The 19,670-nt window shown below is 37.3% G+C and overlaps 1 protein-coding gene across 13 annotated transcripts in view; it reads right to left on the reverse strand.

Moving 5' to 3' along the window:
* Window positions 1-19,670, reverse strand: part of STXBP5L (syntaxin binding protein 5L) — a 313,192-nt gene that overhangs the window by 198,955 nt on the left and 94,567 nt on the right. For 8 of the 13 annotated variants that reach the window (XM_055125555.1, XM_055125554.1, XM_055125553.1 and 5 more), the window contains exons 7-8: window positions 15,280-15,386; window positions 10,544-10,607 (exon numbers count right to left, since the gene is read on the reverse strand). In XM_055125555.1, the coding sequence (XP_054981530.1) occupies window positions 10,544-10,607; window positions 15,280-15,386 (171 nt within the window). Of the gene's footprint in view, window positions 1-10,543; window positions 10,608-15,279; window positions 15,415-19,670 lie in introns of all 13 variants that reach the window. The other 5 variants (XM_055125562.1, XM_055125560.1, XM_055125561.1 and 2 more) reach the window with 1 other exon arrangement.

Below are 19,670 nucleotides of genomic sequence, written 5' to 3' on the forward strand. Positions count from 1 at the left end.
AATTGGTAGATGAATTAAAAATCTCAGTAGGAGCCCTCAACAATAGAATGACTACAGCTGAAGACAGAATCAGCAAGCTTGAAGATGAGCTGCACAAGGCTTGCAGGCAACAACAAATAATGGCAAAGACCTCAAAATGGCCCTAGAGCGAATCAGAGTCCTAGGGGATGACCTCAAGACGAACAACATAAAAATCATTGGAGTACCAGAAGCACAGGGAAGTAACCCCAATGAAAAAAACACAGTGAAAGACATCATTGCTAAGAAATTCCCAGAGTTGGAGGAGGCAGGCATCCAGATCCAAGGAGCCCGAAGAGTACCAGCAAAAAGAGACCCAAATAAAAAGACTCCAAGGAACATCATAGTCAGAATGATGGATGCTGTGGATAGAGACACAATTCTGCAAGCAGCAAAGTCAAAGAAGGAAATCACATACTAAGGAGCACCCCTTAGATTTACAGCAGACCTAACAGAGGAAACCCTCCAAGTCTGAAGACAATGGTGGGACATAGTGAAAAAACTCAACAAAATGAATGCCTCAGGAAGAATTCTTTATCTGGCTAAACTCTCACTCAAACTCGAAGGAACCATACACTATTTCTCAGATAAAAAACAGCTAGGGAACTTCATCGACTCAAAAACAAACTTAAAAGAAGGACTAAAAGGGCTATTGTAATACAAGGAAGAACCCCACAAGAACAACAAACCCCAAAAGAAGATGACAGAAAACCCCATGACAATAATTTCTCTCAATGTGAATGGCCTAAATGCACCAATTAAGAGTGACAAAAAATGGATCCGGAAACTAAACCCAACATTCTGCTGCCTGCAAGAAACAAACCCAAACAATCAGAACAAACACAGACTCAAAGTCAAAGGATGGAAAACAATCCTGCAGGCAAATAACTCCCTCAAAAAAGCAGGGGTGGCCATACTAGTATCCGACAACATAGATTTAAGGTTAAAAAGATTCGAGGGGACAGTGAAAGTCATTTTTTATTTATCAAGGGATATGTATAACAGGAAGAAATCACACTCTTAAACGTATACGCACCTAATGAACGACCAGCTAGATATTTAAAACAACTCCTAACAGACTTTAAAGAGGACATTGCTAGCAGCACAATAATAGTTGGAGACTTCAACACCGCCTATCACCTCTAGATAGATTGACCAGAACAAAATTTAGCAAGGAAATACTGACTCTGAAAGAAGAAATAGGAGAGAGAGGCCTAATAGACTTATTCAGAGCTCTACATCCCAAAAAGAAAGAATACACATTCTTTTCCAGTGCATGGAACATTTTCAAAAATAGACTGTGTACTGGGCCACAAATCATACCTCAATAGAAAGTATCAACTATCTTCTCAGACCACTATGCACTGAAGATAGAAGCTAACCACACACAGACGCAGAGAATCAAAGCAAACACCTGGAAATTAAACAGCTCAGTGTTGAACAGTGAGTGGGTCAGGAAGGAAATCAAGGAAGAATTCAAGAGATACCTCGAAACAAATGAGAATGAAGACACGAGCTACCAAAACCAATGGGATGCAGCTGAAGCTGTGTTAAGGGGAAAATTTAAAGCTCTGCAAGCATTCCTTAGGAAGGAAGAAAGGGCCTACACAGATAGCTTGACTTCACATCTCAAAGCCTTAGAAAAAGATCAGAAAAAGGAACCCAAACCAGACCGAAGGAAGGCAATAATAAAAATTAGAGCAGAGATTAACGACATAGAAAGCCAGAAAACAATCTGAAAGGTCAATGAAACCAGGAGCTGGTTCTTTGAGAAAATAAACAAGATTGGTAAACCGCTAGCAAGACTCACAAAGAAGGAGAGAGAGAGAACCCTAATAAACCGAATCAGGAATTAAAAAGGGGACATCACGACAGAAACCAATGAAATTCAAAAGATCATCAGAGACTACTTTGAAAGTTTATATGCCACGAAACAAGAGAACCTAAAAGAAATGGATGAATTCCTTGACTCCTACAATCTCCCAAGACTGAGCCAAGACTTGAAATACCTGAATAGACCCATTAATATCAAGGAAATCGAAACTAATCAAAAGTCTTCCCCAAAACAAAAGCCCAGATCCAGATGGATTCACTGGCAAATTCTTCCAAATATTTAAAGAAGACCTAAAGCCAGTTCTCCTCAAGCTTTTCCAGGAAATTAAAAAAACAGGAACTCTCCCACATAGTTTCTATGAAGCACATATCTCCCTAATACCAAAAGCAAACAAAGACACCATTAAGAAAGAAAATCACAGACCAATATCCCTGATGAACATGGATTCGAAGATCCTCAACAAAATATTAGCAAATAGGATCCAACAACTCATCAAAAAAATCATACACCATGACCAAGTGGGATTCATCCCAGGGATGCAAGGATGGTTTAACATTCAGAAATCAACCAACATAATCCATCATATCAACAAAAGTAAAGATAAAAACCATATGAGCATATCAATTGATGCAGAGAAAGCATTTGACAAGATCCAACATCCGTTCATGATGAAAACCCTCACCAAAATGGGTTTTGGAGGAACTTTCCTCAAGATAGTCAAAGCCATCTACCACAAGCCTATGGCAAGCATCATCATCAATGAGGAAAAACTAAGGTCCTTTCCTCTAAGATCAGGGACAAGACAAGGATGCAAACGCTCACCACTTCTGTTCAATATAGTACTGGAAGTACTTGCAATTGCAGTTAGGCAAGAAAAAGATATCAAGGGCATCCACATTGGAAAGGAAGAAATCAAACTCTCACTATTTGCAGACAATATGATACTATATCTAGAGAAGCCTAAATACTCTACTGAGAAACTCTTAGAAAAAAATAGACTTGTGCAGTAAAGTAGCAGGCTATAAAATCAATACCCAAAAATCCATGGCCTTCCTATATGCAAACAATGAGACAAAGGAAAGGGACATGAAAAAAGCAATCCCATTCACAATTGTGCCCAAGAAAATCAAGTACCTCATAATCAGCTTAACTAAGGAAGTAAAAGACCTCTACAAAGAAAACCACAAGAAGCTACTCCATGAAATAAAAGAGGACATGAGGAAATGGAAACATATCCCCTGCTCATGGTTAGGGAGAATCAACTTTGTCAAAATGGCAATACTCCCCAAAGCATTATACAGATTCAATGAGATCCCTATAAAGATACCCATGACATTCTTCAAAGAAATGGATCAAACAATCCTGAAATTCGTATGGAACAACAAATGTCCACTGATTGATAAAACATTTCTTGGGAAAAAGAAGATGGAAGGTGTAGGGAGCTGCTTTACAAGCCTGGCTCTTATCTCATAGTAAAACAGAGCCTGGCTCTTATCTTCTGATCAAACAGAGGCTTGTAACAAGGTTGCCACTACTGATCTTATCATTCCCCATTTGTTTCTCAATAGTCTATGCCCATAACAGAAGGACATGTCATAATCTGCATTTGTATGGGGGTCCAGGCATGCATACCATACCACCTTCTCCCAGCAGAGAGGTATAAGTACTGTAACTGCCATTAAAATAAACTCTCTCTCTCTCCCTCTCTCTCTCTCTCCCTCTCTCTCTCTCTCTCTCCCTCTCTCTCTCTCTCTCTCTCTCTCTCTCTCTCTCTCTCTCTCTCTCTCTCTCTCTCTCTCTCTCTTCCTCCTTCTGGCTGTGCTTCTGTTCATTAGGCTGCATCCCTTCCTCAGCCCCATAAAGGGTCCTCCCTGCTGGACAGGATGGGACCTCCACATGGAGGCATCACCCTCCCCAACCTCAAACTTTACTACAAAGCGTTAATAATCAAAACAGCATGATACTGGAACAAAGGCAGAGCCACAGACCAATGGGACAGGGTAGAGTATCCCTACACACAACCCCAAATGTATGACCATCTAATCTTTGATAAAGGAGCAAGAGATGTGAAATGGAGCAAGGAAAGCCTCTTTAACAAATGGTGCTGGCACAACTGGACAACCACATGCAAAAGAATGGGCTTAGACCTCGACATGACACCATGCACAAAAGTCAGATCAAAATGGATTAAAGACCTCAACATCAGACCACAAACCATAAGGTACATTGAAGACAAGGTCGGCAAAACTCTCCATGTTATTGAAGCCAATGGTTTCTTCAAAGATGTCACGCAAATTACCAACAAAGAGGAAACAGAGATCAACAAATGGGACTACATTAAACTAAGAAGCTTCTGCACCGCAAAAGATACAGTGACCAGAATACAAAGACAATCTACAGAATGAGAAAGGATATTTACCCAATACCCATAAGATAAGGGGTTGATATCAAGGGTATATAAGGCACTGGTTGAACTCTACAAGAAGAAAACATCCAACCCCATCAGAAAATGGGGCGAAGATATGAACAGAAACCTTCCCAAGGAAAAGATACAAATGGCCAAAAGGCACATGAAAAAGTGCTCTACATCACTAATCATCAGGGAGATGCAGATCAAAACAACCATGAGATACCACCTCATACCACAGAGACTGGCACACATCCAAAAAAACAAAAGCAACCACTGTTGGAGAGGATGTGGGGAGAAAGGGACCCTTTTGCACTGCTGGTGGGAATGCTGACTGGTTCAGCCCTTCTGGAAAACAATATGGACATTTCTCAAAAAATTATAAATTGAGGTCCCATTTGACCCAGCAATACCACTACTGGGAATACACCCTGGAGAAACAAAAAAGTATAGTCGAAATGACATCTGCACTTATATGTTCATCGCAGCACTGTTTTTTTTAAATATATATATTTATTTTTTTTCTTTTTGGGTCACACCCAGCGATGCTCAGGGGTAACTCCTGGCTCTGCACTCAGGAATTACCCCTGGCCGTGCTCAGGGGACCATATGGGATGCTGGGAATCGAACCTGGGTCGGCTGCGTGCAAGGTAAACGCCCTACCTGCTGTACTATCACTCCAGCCCCTCATCGCAGCACTGTTTACAATAGCCAGAATCTGGAAAAAACCTGAGTGCCCGAGAACAGATGACTGGTTAAAGAAACTCTGGTACATCTATACAGTTGAATACTCTGCAGCTGTTAGAAAAAAATGAGGTCATGAATTTTGCATATAAGTGGATCAACATGGAAAGTATCATGCTAAGTGAAATGAGTCAGAAAGAGAGACAGACATAGAAAAATTGCACTCATCTGTGGAATATAAAATAACAGAGTAGGAGACCAATATCCAAGAATAGTAGAAATAAGTACCAGTAGGTTGGCTCCATGGCTTGGAAACTGGTCTCACATGCTGGAGAAAAAGGCAGCTAGAGAAGAGAAGGGAATACCAACTAAAATGTGGTTGGAGATCCAGCGCGGGAAGGGAGATGTGTGCTGAAAGTACTCTAGAGACTGAACACGATGGCCACTCAATGCCCCTATTGCAAACCACAACACCCAATTGGAGAGAGAGAGATCAAAAGGGAATACCCTGCCACAGAGGCAGGGTGGGGTGGGGGGGAGATGGGATTGGGGGGTGGGAAGGATACTGGGTTTATTCGTGGTGGAGAATGGGCACTGGTGGAGGGATGTGTTGGCAAACATTGTATGAGGGAAAAACAAGCTAGAAAATGTGTGAATCTGTACCCTCATGGTACTCACTAATTAAAGAATAAAATAAATTAAAAAAATAAGAGGACACATAAATTTTAAAAGGTGGTCATATGAAGAAATAAGCAGAGTTTGCAGTAATGCTGATATATGTCAAGACACATCAGGTGCAGCTTACAGTTTTGTAGAGTAATTATTGGAAGTCCTTGATCATGGGACTCTACCCAGGACTTTGCCACAGTCCTTTCCTCATCTAGCTCTCATGCTCCAAGCTCAGAAAATTATGAGAATGTTGTTCAGCTCAGAGTGGTAAGAGATAAACTAAAGGACCTAGAAGTCTTTGGAATTGAACTTGGTCTCTAGTGTTGGCCTCCCCATTCTGCACATGTAAAGATGCTATCTTGATAAATAGAATAAATTAAATGTTTCAGAACTTAATATTCACTGAATATAAGGTTTAAAAACTTCAGAAGAGTAGACTTTGATGTATATTTTCCAGATATAGTCTACATAGATGTGATACTGAAGAATTACAGGATCCCGGTCTTTGTTAGTAAGATGGCTCCGGCTTCTCACTTAGTCTTCCAGGGGACAAGTGAGTTTTGAAATGGTCCATATTCCAGTAAATGGAATATGTGAATGATTTGAGTATTAAAAAGCCCTCTCAGAAAATTCTTATGACCAGCAAAGATTTTACTTGTGTTTTTATTTATAGGATGCACATATTATCAATGTATAGAATATGAACAAGCCTAAGTGATACTCAAATACTTCATACTTAAGAATTCAAGTTGGATGATATATTGTAACAAATCCCTATAAGAGTCAGAATTTTGGCAGAGGATCCTGCATCTTGGAAGTAAATGTATTTTGAGTGTAAGCAATGTGAAAAATATTTTATTTCCAACTTGTTCATTCAGGATCATAGTTACTATACACAGAAAATCCATGTATGCAAAGAATGTGGAAAAGCTTTTATGTATTACTAGCTTACCTGACAGGTGAAAACTTATACTTGTGAATAGCCATATGAATGTAAGTAATGTAAGAAAGCTTTGTGACATCCCATAATACTGCAATTACATGTGAAAATACACATAGTAGAGAAATCATGTATGTGTAAGCAATGTGCCAAGGTCTTCCATATCTGTCAATGCTGCATCAATCCATAAGAACACAGACTGGAGAGAAATCTTTTGAGTGAAAACAAATGAAAAAATTTTCACTGACCAATCCTCTCTGAAAACATGTGAGAATACACAGTGGAGAAAAATATCGTGAATATCAGCACTCTGGGAAAGAGGTAAGTTATTATTCATCCTGGGTATATATAAGAAAAAACAATGAAGAGAAAGGTATAAATTTCAACAATGTTTGAAACCCTTAATAGAACTCACAATCTGTAAAATCACGTAGAAACACATAAGAAATATATATCTTTTACATGTCACCAATACATGGATGAAAGCCTTCAGCTACAACCACTCCTTTTACTCCCTTGGAGCACAAATAATTAGATGCACTTGGAAAGAGATGCTAAGAATGCCAACAATATATGCAAACTTTTTTCCAGTTACTAAACTCTTTTATAGTCAAGTGCAATATCACAAAAGTTAGGAGTGTAGGAAAGTTTATACTGTTCCACGTTCCTTTAAAAATGGGTGAGGGCACATATGCTGCCCGAGCCCATGTGCTGCTTGCGCCCATGTGGCTGAGCACATGTGTTGCCCACATCTCCCCTCTTGAAATGTGTAATTTCATGCTTTCATATCTAATGGTGGGATTTGTGTAGGGCTCTCTCTCCACCCTTGGAGAAGCCTGCATTCTCTCTTGAGCATGTTTCTCTCTGTCTCTGTCTCTGTCTCTCTGTCTCTGTCTCTCTCTCTCTCTCTCTTCTTACTCTCTCTCCCTACATCTTCAAAAAACCCTCCAAATAAAGTCTATTTTACTTTAAAAGAAACAGGTGAGAAAGCACACTGGAGAAACACTATAAACATCAGCAGTTCTATAAAGCTTTCAGGTGTCCTAAATCCCCACAATTATATGTGAGGACATACAGCAGAGAAATAATATGTGAATGTTAGCTATATGAGAACTTATCTTCAAAATTATATGAGAACATACAATACAGCAAAACCCTTAAAGAGAAAGCTTAAATATACTCTTATTCAAGAATATGTGATAATGCATATTAGAGAGAAAAATACATGAATGTTAGCATTATGGGAAAACTTTGAAATACTCATTAAAGGTACAAATGCATAAGTGCACATGCTATAGAAAAACTTTGAATATATGGACTGTTGTAGTATCTTCATTCTTACAAATTAGTTATTGATATGAATAAGCCCAAGGGAAGGATTCCTTAAGAATGGAAAGAATGGGTGTTGTAAGGATATCTCAAGTGACTGAAGTGGCATACAGAGGCCCCAAGTTTGGTGAGAGTGGATGGGACTTCAAGCATCAACTGGTATAGTCATAGTGCCTTATACACTGCCAAGTACTGCCAAGAGTAGGACCCTTATGACCCTTAGTATTACAAGACCCATCCAGCACATCATCACTGGGCCTGAGAATCAACCCATCTGCCCAGACCTCCTTAGCAATATTTGTGAGATTACCCTGTCAAAAAAACAGAATGGGACAAACTTAGGTATAGCCCTTTACTGATTTTATACATAAAAACTCACAGCAAGACAATATAAAAAATGTGATTTAATAGTTCAACCATAAGGAAAAAAATATATTTTGTATCTTGTCTTGTATCATTATAGAAGAACCCAGGTGTATGGGACCCAGGGCTGAGATCTCCAAGCCTGCTCAGATTGGAACTGGGCCTTCTCCACCCAGACCCCCAATTTCCAGTAGCTTGACAGCCACACCCACAAACTGTCCCCAGCACCCTTGTAATCCCACCAATGGCCAACATCCAGAGACTATAAGACCAAGCTCCCAGAAGCATGTGGCCTACATCTAATAGCCTTGTTCTCCCTCTTGGAGAAACTGACAAGCTACCAAGAGTCTACTGCCCACATGGGAGAGCCTTGCAATCTCTTCCTGGCATATTCATATCCCAAACACAGTAAAAAATATATACATACTTCTTGTAGAGCCTGGCAAGCTACTGAGAGTATCCCGCCCACATGGGAGAGCCTGGCAAGCTACTCGTGGCATATTCGATATGCCAAAAACAGTAATGATAGTTTCATTCCCCTGACCCTGAAAGAGCCTCCAATAATTGGGAAAGATGAGTAAAGAGAGGCTGCTAAAATCTCAGGGCTGAGTGTAATATAGATGTTACCGGTGTGCTTGAGTAAATCGACAAACAACGGGATGACAATGATACAAGTCATCTTGTCTAATTATGACCAAAGTTTCCTCCATGAGACACTAACATCCTTTCTTTTCAGAGTTGTATCTTTCCACTTGGTAGATATTAGGGAAGTCAAATTTTATGCCTTAAGATGATATATTAACTGAATCTAGAATCAAAGAGAAGTAGAGGTATAACTAGTGTAACATCAGGAAGATGTATAGCATGAGGTTGATGCTGCCAAATCTAAGGTGAGGAAAGCAATCAAGGTTTGGAAACCAATTTTTTAAAAAAAGTGGATCTGAGGTGATGTACACAATATTTTGTCCAATATTTATTTATTATCTTAATTCTGTTTATATATTGTAAAAATAACCAAACCTACACTATGCAATTAATTTCAGCATTTATGTACTGTGTTCAAGGGCAGAGAGTCTCTTGCCTGCACGCCTGGCTGTCTTCCCTGGGGCCCCTCGAAAAGGATGGGCTCCAGCTTCCCTCTCCACCCCGAGAAGAGCTCCTGGTGGCCAAAGACCTCCGGAACCTAGCCAAAGCCATGCTCAAGGCCCCTCTCCACACGTTTGGACAAGCCTCACACATGAAGGTACCGACAGAGGAACCCAGGTGTGTGTAATCTCATCAAAGGCCAATATCCAGAGACTTAAAAGCAAGCTCCCAGAAGCTTATAACCTTATAATCTACTTATTAACCTACTTCTCCCTCTGGGAGAAACTAGCAAGCTACTGAGAGTTTCCTGCCCACATGGGAGAGCCTCAAAAGCTTCCCATGGTGTACTCATATGCCAAAGCCAGTAACAAGCTGGGTCTCATTCCCCTGATCCCAAAAGAGCCTCCAATGTGGCATCGTTGGGAAGGCCGAATAGAGAGAGGCTTCTAAAATCTCAGGGATAGGACGAATGGAGAGGTTAATGAGACCACTCAAGAAATTCGACGATCAACGGGATTTTGTGATTCGTGATACTGTGTTCAAGGATTACTGCTCAAGATGCTTGAGGGACCATATGTGGTACTGGGTACTGAATGGGGGTTGGCTGCATGCAACGCAACTACCTAAATCCCTGAACTATCTTTTCAGTGCAGAGGCACAATATTTCTAATGAAACAGTGATACTTTCTTCTCAAGTTATCAACATTTTTTACTCATAAAAGAAAAATTATAAAATAATCAAGATAAATAAGAATTATTTATGTGATTGATATGATTGATAATGTTTTATATTTTATTGCCTATTTAAAATGAGATTGGCTAATTTATCATTATTTAATTTATTATAATCAACATTGAATACAGAGATCAATAATTAATGATATCTGTTATAATAATAAGTTCAAACATAATATTTGAAAAATAAAGTTTTCCTTGTATAAAATAGATTTTTAAACACTTATTTTTATAAAATAGGAAAATAGGGGCTGGAGTGATAGCACAGCGGGTAGGGCGTTTGCCTTGCACGCGGCCGACCCGGGTTCGATTCCCAGCATCCCATATGGTCCCCTGAGCACCGCCAGGGGTAATTCCTGAGTGCAGAGCCAGGAGTGACCCTTGTGCATCGCCAGGTGTGACCCCAAAAAAAAAAAAAAAGCAAAAAAAAAAATAAAATAGGAAAATAGAACAAGAACAGTGGTACTATAATACTCACTTTTCCTTCATCTCTTGGGCTGTCACTTAAATGCACAACTGGACCTGGATGAGTCTTTGTGGATCTGTTAAATCAATCCAAAACAGTAATAAGTGTAAACAGTAAAACACCTAACCAGTGGAAACAGGAAAAGAGTAAATAGCATTATGCTAGAATATATGCACAATATAATACTGTTTAGCTTAGATTCAGTTGAGGTTTTGTTTTTCTTTAAGACTACTTTTCTTCCTCTAATTCTATTGGAGTGATTACTTATATTTTTCAAATAATGTTTATAAATATAAATCTACATAACAATAGGTTCTTCATTGTTTTATATGTATTGTTTCATATATGTATTTGGATTCAAAATGATTTGAATCCAAAAAATCTAAAACTGAACTTACATTTACGCAGACAAAAGAAAATTTACAGTCACAAGACTGATGCTATACTTTTCAACCAACTGCAAAGGACATAGCATATTTAAAATTTCTGTCCACATAAAATTCCCATTTTTCTCCAAAAGAAAGTATTGTGGGGCTGGAGTGATGTAGGGCGTTTGCCTTGCATGCGGCCAACCCGGGTTCGATTTCCAGCATCCCATATGTTCCCATGAGCACCGCCAGGGGTAATTCCTGAGTGCAGAGCCAGGAATACACAGGATACCCCTGTGTATCGCCGAGTGTGACCGCCCCCCCCCAAAAAAGAAAGTATTGTAACTCCTAAATTTACAACAAAATCTTGTTTACTGGTAAATAAATCCCACTATTGTTATATTGATGTCATTATAAGTTTCAAAACACAAAAAATCAAAGACTATACAAAATAACAAAGAATATTATGTTTTGGAATGTTTTTTGAATCAGAGGAGAGTGATAAATAAAGTAACTATAATTCCCTAGATACTAACTCTCCATAGTGACCCAGAAAACTAGATATAATTTAGAAATGTTAAAAAGGATGTAGTAGTACTTCATTTTCTAGCCAATAATTATAAATTTAAGAAATAAATAGATACTGCATGTAATATAATGCCCAAGCATAGTAAAAGTGTAGTATGTTGTAAATATTGTGATTGCTGTAGATCACTGCAATCAGAGGGACTACTTTCATTCTAGAATATATACAAGAAGTGAATATAAAGCCTAATTAAAAGTTAATGACATATTTTAGTTCTTCCCTATTTAGATACAATGTAATATTTCTACATAAACATAGTATACATGTCTCTAATAAGGATAATGTTTTTCAAATATCCTCCATGAGCTTATAATATTTAATAAATCACAACCCTGATATTCTGTTGGGTTTGACTGAAACAGCAAATAGAAAAGTATGCTCGATGATAAACTAGTAAACATGTTAAATGCTTTTAAAAAGTGTGTTTCATGTTAAAAATGTTTGTAAAATTCTAATAAGTTACTTTATTCTATAGCATTTCCTAAAACTACAGTATACATGGGAGCACTGCAATTATTCAACACTGTCCACTGAATTTTTATGTTGGTTACATTAAGAAAAAGAACACTGAAATATACCTGAGAAACAGTATACTATAAAAATGGTTTTATATTTAAATTCTAAAATTTAGAAAATAATCTTACATTAACTTTTAGGTATTCAAAATTACTTTTTCAGTATTTAAGATGTTTATTTAAAAAACTTAGAAGATACTAAAAGTTAAAAGGAAAGTTCTTCCACATAATTTAATTGACTAGATTGAACAACTATTAACATGTTGTATTTTTCTGATTTTCTCCTAAAATTGAACTTCCAATAACCATCAAGTGTTCCTTATATAATTTTTGGTCATAAAAAAAGAATGTTTAAACAACATATGTGTATTCTAGATTCTGTAAATCCCACAAATTATTTTATTTCTTATTTTGGGGTAGGATCTGGCTGTGCCTAGGAGCTACTCTCATCTCAGTAACTGGGGACCAAGCAGTGCTGGGGATTGCACCTACTCTTCCAACATGCAATGCTCCTTGAGCTATCCCTTTCCCTCCCCCCTCCCTTCTTCCCTTCCTTTCATCCTTTCTTTCTATTTAGAGACGTATGAAGAAAATTGGCATTAATTTTCTAATGAATCTTAAGAATTAGAGGGCAAATAAAAAGCTTGGGAAATTGGAATTTGTTATTTAAAATTTTATCTATCACAAGACAGTTATTATTTCATAGAATACACTTTTGAAAATCTGATCAAAGTATACTAGGAAAGAGTTAGAAGGTGTTGCTGTTTACCAATAATTTCTTGGGGGTATTTTAAGGGGCATAAATAATAAAATCTATTCCAATGCTAAGTCACAAATATAAGATTGAATGTGAAAAATAAAAGTAACTTTTTTCAGATTAAATTTTCTAATTTTACTCTCTTATATTTGCCTTCACGTTTCTATAATAGCCTTAATTACTTCAACACACCTATAGCTATTTATATGAATATCAAATTATCATAAAATGCCATAATTTAATTTTCACTAATATGTACTTATGTTTTTCATTAATGTCATATGAATGTTATAAAAAAGCATTAAGTTTAGTTCAAATTATTACTTTTATAGCATTAATATTCCAGGGATGAAAAGTTCTCTTAAATAAGTAAAAAAGTAGATCAGGACCCTCTGCGCCTAAAGACTTTGATTCCAGAGACCTAACACTTTCGGGCATCCAGCGCAGCTTCTAATAACAATGCACTGGGACTGTGAACTAGGCTTCAGCCCTGTGCTGCCCGGGGGTGGAGTTTTTTCCTCCCCACCCTGTCTTCCTGCACGGAAACCGGCGGCCAAAACAGCAGAGGCAGCAACCGCATGGCAGGCGCCATCTTTGAGAATCCTAACTCAGAGGTATTCGATTTCTACACTTGGGGTCCCAGGGACTCATGGGAAGGGGGTGTAACCGGCATGCCCTCGGCCCAGATAAATTCGGAGCTGCTGAGAGGGAAACAGACCCTCTGCGCCTAAAGACTTTGATTCCAGAGACCTAACACTTTCGGGCATCCAGCGCAGCTTCTAATAACAATGCACTGGGACTGCAAACTGGGCTATGCAATTTCTGGTAGAATTTTCCCTGGACTTTATACAGAAATCCAAAACCAGCTTAACATCTATAACTGTCAGCTATGTGAAACGGTTCCTTTTGAACAGGTCTGACTGGGGGGGGGGGGCAAACTCCAAATAATAACAGTAAGTTTTTGTTGAAATATTGAAGGTTATTAATGTAGCAGCCACCTCTCTGGACTGTGAACTAAGCAAAAGCCCCACGCCGGCCGTTGCGGCATGGCGTACACCATACTATGAGGCGCGGGATGGGGGATGAGGGTGAAAAAAAAAAAAAGGGAAAAGGAAAAAGGAAAAAAAAAAGAAGAAGAAGAATAGTTATGTACTTGTAGCAGTGGGGCTCCATATCTCTCCATTCCCAGCAATGGAAAACTAATTATCAAATGCTTCCTTGGTAGTAGGTCTGTCTCTATTGGGTGGAAACTCCAACAACTATAGTGAGTTTTGTGTTGAAATATGGAATGTAATCAAGGTAAAGAGCAAATTAAGTAAAATTCATTAGTTATACGGTAGGAGGTAGGGGGTGGGGGCGGGGGGTATACTGGGGTTTTTGGTGGTGGACTATGGGCACTGGTGAAGGGATGGGTGTTTGAATATTGTATAACTGAGACATAAACCTGAGAACTTTGTAACTTTCCACATGGTGATTTAATAAAAAGTTAAAAAAAAAGTAGATCAAAATTTTAAGACATAATTATTTATTGCAGTTTGAAATACACACAGAGAACAATAGAATATAAGGAGCAAATAAGTTTATGCCAATTATTATAAATTGAAGCTATAAGTCAGCAGTGGTTTATATCTATTTATATATTATTTTTTCAATAATGACATTATTTATTCAGTAGCCACTCCGTGAAGAGCATGAAAATATGCCAAGTATGAGAGAGAAAAAACAAGAACAAAGACTGCTCTGGAGCAATTCTTAATCTAGGGAAAGAATGGAAGACTCATTCCTTCAGACAAAATATAAAAGAATCATTGTACTAAAATATGTAAGAACATATACATTGTACCCACACTAGTAACAACCTTCCCTATTAATTAATATATTGCATACTGAAACAGTAGAAATATAAAGTGATTATTTAAATAGGTGAGCTGAGTTTCATCAAAATAGAATGCTTTAATAAAAATTTTAAAGCAATAATTATATGAAATACCATAATTGAGAAAGAAAATGAGTCAACTTTAAGTCAAATACGTCATACTTAAGTATCTAATGTATACATACAACAAACATTTGTTAAAAAAATATTTTTCAGTTTGACCTATTAAACAGAACTATTTGTATATGTAGCACAGAATATAGTTTTAATATTGGGGACATTTCCCATTTTTTAAGTGAAGAAAACACATTACTGGTACTAAAATGAAAATGAAAATTTCCATCAACCACATACCCAAATTGTTTGCGCATAAGAGGGAAAGCTATTAATAAGTGATTCTCCTCAACAATGATTATTATTAGATCATTTATGTAATCATACTCTACTATAATTCCCAGTAGAAGTTACTATATTATGGTTTATTATAAAGAAATGAGATAACTTTCAATTATAACTTTTCTGAATTTATGAAATTTTTCAAGTGTAATCCATAATTATTTGTGGTACTTGAAAAGTTTAACTTTAGCACATGTAATACTATAACAGATTTTTAAAAGCCTTTAAGAATATACAAATTCAAACTTACAGTTCAATTGCCTTGTTCCACATGATAACATATCCAGAAAGAATGAAAGATTCAATATTTACAATATGTGTATTTCCTCTTTCTGTTCCAACATAGAGCCATTTACTCTGGAAAGGTAGATGACAGTAAGTAATTCTGAAAGAAAGAAAATTATAATTAAAATATCTGTTTCATATATAGTCATTATTAATATTTTCTTTATACTTATTAAGTGGTGAAAGTTATATAATGATGAATGTATTATTCTCTCTAGTAACATTGAATTATTAAAGGAATATACAGGCTATATGCTGATAAAATAAAAAACAATGATGTTAACCCCCTACTAAACATCTAATATATGCATTAATATACATTATTGCTTGTTCTAAAAACTGTATAAGACATTCATGTGTGCACATTTGTATATATATATGTATATATATATAAGCTTTATACAGAAAACCAAGGTTCAGAAATTTTAATTGTATTTGCTGAAGATTTATAGCTAAGTGGCAAAAGTAGAATTAAAATTTATTCCTACTTGGAAAATGCCACCTTTCTACCAAATGATGTTGCATGCTTGTATATTTTTGGTTGCCTTCAAATAGAAATGAGACCAAAACAATTTACAGATTCAATAAATCTCTATTAAGAATTAATTAAATTTTTTGCATAAATAATATAAGTATTCCTAAAGTGGAAAACAAGAAGAAAGCTTGAAGGTCTTAGCATTAAAGTAACAGCCGCTAAAGGCAAAGTCAATGAACTCCTAGATGAGATGCATAAAACCTCCTGACAACAGTAGAAGATGCGTAAAAGCCTCAAAATAAACAAACAGTAGATGAAAGAACTCAGGGATAAATTCAAGAGAAACAACATAAGAATTATCTGGATCCTGGGGGGTCAGGAAGTCAACTCCCTGACTTCAGTTATATACTTCAATTATATCACAAACAAAACAAAACAATGTAGTGCTAGTATAAAAATGGTCAGAGAACAATGGGTCAGAATAGAGACTCCATATATAAACCTATTCATATCTGACCAACTAATTTGTGACTAAAGAGCAATGGAGAAAAGATAGTCTCTTCAATAAATGGTGTTGTAAAATCAGACAGCTGCATGCAAAAGAGAAAGAGAAAAAGAAAAAGAAACTGAACTCCAGTCTTACATGACACAAAACTAATCCCTAAAATATTAAAGGAATGATTATATACCTAAAACCATAAAACTCAGACAACAGGTAGGAAACTCCTTGCCATCTGAATTAGTGAAAATACTTTTATTTGACACTAAAAACAAAAGCAACAACACAAAAACAAACAAGTGAGGCTATACTAAGCAAGAATCTTCTGTACACCAACAAAATGAAAAGATGATCTATGGCATAAGAAGAAACTAAAAGACGTATCTGATAAGTTATCCAAATCTAATATATTTTTATTTTTTTTTCTAATATATTTTTAAATATAACTCAGTGATTAGGATGATAGTTCAAAGGGCTGAAGTACATACCTTACATACATTAAATGGTGGTTTATCCCTAGCATTGGGTGGTCCCCAAGAACTCTTGTAGTAGCCCTACCATGTACAAGGACCTACCCTAGCAAAAATCATCAGACCTACACTGCCAGATAGAGCATTGCTGAAATCGAGCTCTTACCCATGAACATTTCTGGGGAGAATCTCAAAAGGAAAAAAAAAATTTATTAATATTCTCATGTGAGAACATAAATAGAAAAGTGAAAATTTCCACCAAAATTGACAACTGAAATAATGGTCAGTGGTAGGATAACTAAGTAATGCACTTGAATCTGTTACAATTTTGTACTGATGACTTAAAAGAAAAGGAAGTTAAGAAAGTAATACCACTTATAATACCTTCCACCCAAAATAAACTTCCTTAGAAAAAGTCTAACAAAGAAGTGAAGAACCAATAAACCAAAAATTGTCATTACTAAAAGAATGTCAAAAATTGTCATTACTCTTTCTGCGGCTCTGCGGAGATCCCGCCGGCCGAGGACGTCGGCTTCCGACCCTTCCCAGAAGACCCCCCCCCAAGCTCCACAAGCCCCCGGTGAATAAAAAGCTTTGATCCCCCCCCAAAAAATTGTCATTACTAAAACCTTCTGCATTCAAGAATAAATACCAAAATGACCATCTTCCCAAGAAAAAAACCTACATTTTTTCAAAGACTTAGGAAAAACAATTCTAAAAGTTGTGTGGATCTACAAAAAACTTCACAGTCAAAGCAATCATGAGAAAAAAGAAGAAAAATAGAGTCATCATAAACTACCTGATCTTATCAACAAAGAAAAGCCAAAAACCATAAAAATAGATAAAGGAAAGCCTCTTCAACAAATGGTAATGAGAGTACTAGATAGCCACATGCAAAAACAAACAAACAAATACCCCTAAAATGCTAAATCAATATTTAACACTATACAGAAAAATCAATTCAAAGTAGATTAGATACTTGAGTATTAGACCTGAAATGATGAAATACATGAAAAATAAATAAATCTTTACTTACACAACCCAAGCCCTCAACGTCAGAGATGTATATACTCAATTTCATTGTAAGGAAAACAAATAGAAAAAGAAATAAATGGGACTAAATTACATTTAAAAGGTTTTATAGCAGAAAGGAAACTAGCACCAGAAAGAAAAAGAAAGAAAAAAAGAAGGAAAGGAAGAAAGGAAGGAAGGAAGGAAGGAAGGAAGGAAGGAAGGAAGGAAGGAAGGAAGGAAGGAAGGAAGGAAGGAAGGAAGGAAGGAAGGAAGACAGGAAGAAGGAAAAAAGCCTATTGAGATATCCTTCAATGGGTTAATAGTCAAAATACATAAAGAATTCATACTCTTTAACAACAAAAAGTGAGTAACCCAATCAGCAAATAAGCAAAATACATACACTTCACAAAGAAGACATATAGATGACTCACAGACACATGAAAAAATACCCAACATCACTTGTAATGTGATATTGAAATGTAAATCAAGTGAAACATAGTGAATGTAAATCAAAAGTCCCCACTACTGAAAGGTGCCTGGCACTAATGCCCACCTGCAGCAAAGCTACTCCACTATTTAACCCTGCTAAATTCCCACGTGCATTTTCCAAACAACTAGGTGCTGAATGAAAACAGTCTGGAGCCAGAAAGAGGCTTTGATACCTCAGCTATAGCCCTAAACCCAGACCTTGCATCCAACAAGTGTTAGGGGTTAGCGCCCACTGGCAGTAAAGCATCACCATCATTTCTACCTTGCTAAATTCCCAGGCTACTGGCCCCAAGGACCAGGAACAAAGCAGGGGGAGCCTCCCAGGTGCACCATTTGGACCTCCCAGAAATGCATGGCCACAATACTTTACCCTCCATGATAAATAGTGATCATAAGTGGAGTTGGACAATAAATACAGAGACCTGCCAAAGGTGCAATAGGAAAGCAGCATAGAACCCCATGATGTACCCCTGAAGACTCAACCAATACTTACACTAAATAACTTCTCAGATAAGGATTTTAGAAAGGAAATGTTGAGGATATTCAACAAGCTTAAAACAAAAATGGTACAAAATATCAATAAGACATGACGACATGAGAGCAGGAATATGAGAGAGAAAAATATAAGCAGATATAAGAGAACTGAAGAATTTTGTAGGTTAAATGGAAAAACTCTTTAGAAGGCCTTAGTAGCAAAGTAACAGCTGCTGAGGATAAAATCAGTTGCCAGTAAGGCAACTCCAATGAAGAAGCAACAGTCAAGGAAATCACTTCTGGGAAGTAACCAGAGCTGAAGAGCACATGTTCCCAGAGGCCCAAAATGTACCAGCTAAAAGAAATCCTCCATGAAATACTTCAAGATACACACTAATCAGTATCATAAAAGTCACAGATACAGATAGAATACTTAAGGAAAGATCGATGATAAAAATTACACACAAAGGAGGAGATGAGACCTGAGTAGCCGCACATTTGTGCAGCCACTCGGCTGCTGATGACCATGATCTGGAGGCCAGCTAGACTACTCTTGGTACCAGCAGCAGTTTGCAGAAATGTCTCTAGACTGTGAACTAAGCCATAGCCCCACGCCCGCCGAGGAGGGGAAAGGTCTTTTTTTTCTCAGCTTTTTTCCCTTTTTGAGGAAAGACAGCGTGGCGTCTGCCATTTTATAAGGACCATTAAGGAGGTATGAACTTGGAGGAACAGGAAGATAAAAAAGGAGGTATGAACTTGCAAGAGCGGGACGCGTGGGTGATCTCGGGACGGGGGCGATACCAGCGTGCTCTCCGCCAAGATGTGACCCGAGTAGCTGCACGTTTATGCGTCCGTTCAGCTGCTGATCAACCATGATCCAGAGGCCAGCTAGACAACTTTTGGTACCAGCAGCTGCTTGCAGAAATGTCTCTAGA

This window comes from Sorex araneus, chromosome 2, assembly GCF_027595985.1.
Source record: "Sorex araneus isolate mSorAra2 chromosome 2, mSorAra2.pri, whole genome shotgun sequence".
Lineage (NCBI taxonomy): Eukaryota > Metazoa > Chordata > Mammalia > Eulipotyphla > Soricidae > Sorex > Sorex araneus.